The 1,826-nt window shown below is 44.7% G+C and overlaps 1 protein-coding gene across 1 annotated transcript in view; it reads left to right on the top strand.

Annotated features, from left to right (window-relative positions):
• Window positions 1-1,246, top strand: part of LOC134075248 (NLR family CARD domain-containing protein 3-like) — a 26,452-nt gene extending 25,206 nt beyond the window's left edge. Inside the window, exon 5 of the mRNA XM_062530850.1 lies at window positions 1,199-1,246. Coding sequence (XP_062386834.1) covers window positions 1,199-1,246 — 48 coding nt within the window. The remainder of the gene's footprint in view (window positions 1-1,198) is intronic.
• Window positions 1,247-1,826: the final 580 nt, after the last annotated feature.

The following is a 1,826-nucleotide window of genomic DNA, read 5'->3' as shown; positions in this document are numbered from 1 at the left end:
AAGAGAATAGTCAGGAGGACACCTACTAGCCAACAGGGAAACTGCAACAGCAAGTTTGTGAAGAGAATAGTCAGGAGGACCCCTAGTGGCCAACAGGGAAACTGCAACAGCAAGTTAGTGAAGAGAATAGTCAGGAGGACACCTAGTGGCCAACAGGGAAACTGCAACAGCATGTTTGTGAAGAGAATAGTCAGGAGGATGCCTAGTGGCCAACTGTGAGACTACAACTACGTCAAATGGTCAAGACCCCATATTGTAATTTAGCGCCTGATCCATTTGTAATATGGAACTTTATTCTATGTTATCACCCACCTGCACACACTCCACTCCACACTCATTGAGTCCCTCTACTGTGTGCTGCTGTGATCTTGGCTACTCAGACTCTATGTGTCCCTGTGCCAGATCACTAACTCCACACTCATTGGCTACTCAGACTCTATGTGTCCCTGTGCCAGATCACTAACTCCACACTCATTGGCTACTCAGACTCTATGTGTCCCTGTGCCAGATCACTAACTCCACACTCATTGGCTACTCAGACTCTATGTGTCCCTGTGCCAGATCACTAACTCCACACTCATTGGCTACTCAGACTCTATGTGTCCCTGTGCCAGATCACTAACTCAACACTCATTGGCTACTCAGACTCTATGTGTCCCTGTGCCAGATCACTAACTCCACACTCATTGGCTACTCAGACTCTATGTGTCCCTGTGCCAGATCACTAACTCCACACTCATTGGCTACTCAGACTCTATGTGTCCCTGTGCCAGATCACTAACTCCACACTCATTGGCTACTCAGACTCTATGTGTCCCTGTGCCAGATCACTAACTCCACACTCATTGGCTACTCAGACTCTATGTGTCCCTGTGCCAGATCACTAACTCCACACTCATTGGCTACTCAGACTCTATGTGTCCCTGTGCCAGATCACTAACTCCACACTCATTGGCTACTCAGACTCTATGTGTCCCTGTGACAGATCACTAACTCCACACTCATTGGCTACTCAGACTCTCTACTGTGCCTGTGCCAGATCACTAACTCCACACTCATTGGCTACTCAGACTCTATGTGTCCCTGTGCCAGATCACTAACTCCACACTCATTGGCTACTCAGACTCTATGTGTCCCTGTGCCAGATCACTAACTCCACACTCATTGGCTACTCAGACTCTATGTGTCCCTGTGCCAGATCACTAACTCCACACTCATTGAGCTCCTCTACTGTGTGCTGCTGTGAGCTTGGCCACATGTAGGTACAGAGTTGCTACAACGGGTGCTCAAAATTCATTAAGGTCACATGGTTCATGTAAGCTTCAAAAAGTTCCCGGAAATGATTGACAATTGATTAGAATGCATTGAGCACGTTTCAATATTGAGCCACGACTTTATACCGTAATTAAAAGTCAATAAATGCATTATTGTGCAACGTGTATAACACAGTGTAATTATTGTGTAAAATATGTAGTTATCCTACAATTACATCAATACATATATTTACTAAAATCCGTAACCTGTTAAATATCGGAAGGTGGCCTTTTCCTGCCCTTTACGAGAGTGCCATTTCTGTAGCCTACAAAACCAAGATGGCAGATATTTTGGGAAAACGCAGCACCCGCCTCATGTATGTAATTTATAGTTGTACCAGAGACCTTAGTAGACCTCTTCTGGGATGATCCTAAGATGTCAGACCAGCATGGATTGGATGTTAGCATATAAAATGTCAACTTTAAATGTTTTTCTTTCATATTCATTTGTTTTTTTAATCCCTGAGTTACCATTAGCTCAATGTTGCTTTCCTGTGCCACCGGAAATGCTTC

Source organism: Sardina pilchardus, chromosome 1 (assembly GCF_963854185.1).
Source record: "Sardina pilchardus chromosome 1, fSarPil1.1, whole genome shotgun sequence".
Taxonomy (NCBI): domain Eukaryota; kingdom Metazoa; phylum Chordata; class Actinopteri; order Clupeiformes; family Clupeidae; genus Sardina; species Sardina pilchardus.
This window is presented reverse-complemented; position numbering and strand designations above follow the sequence as displayed.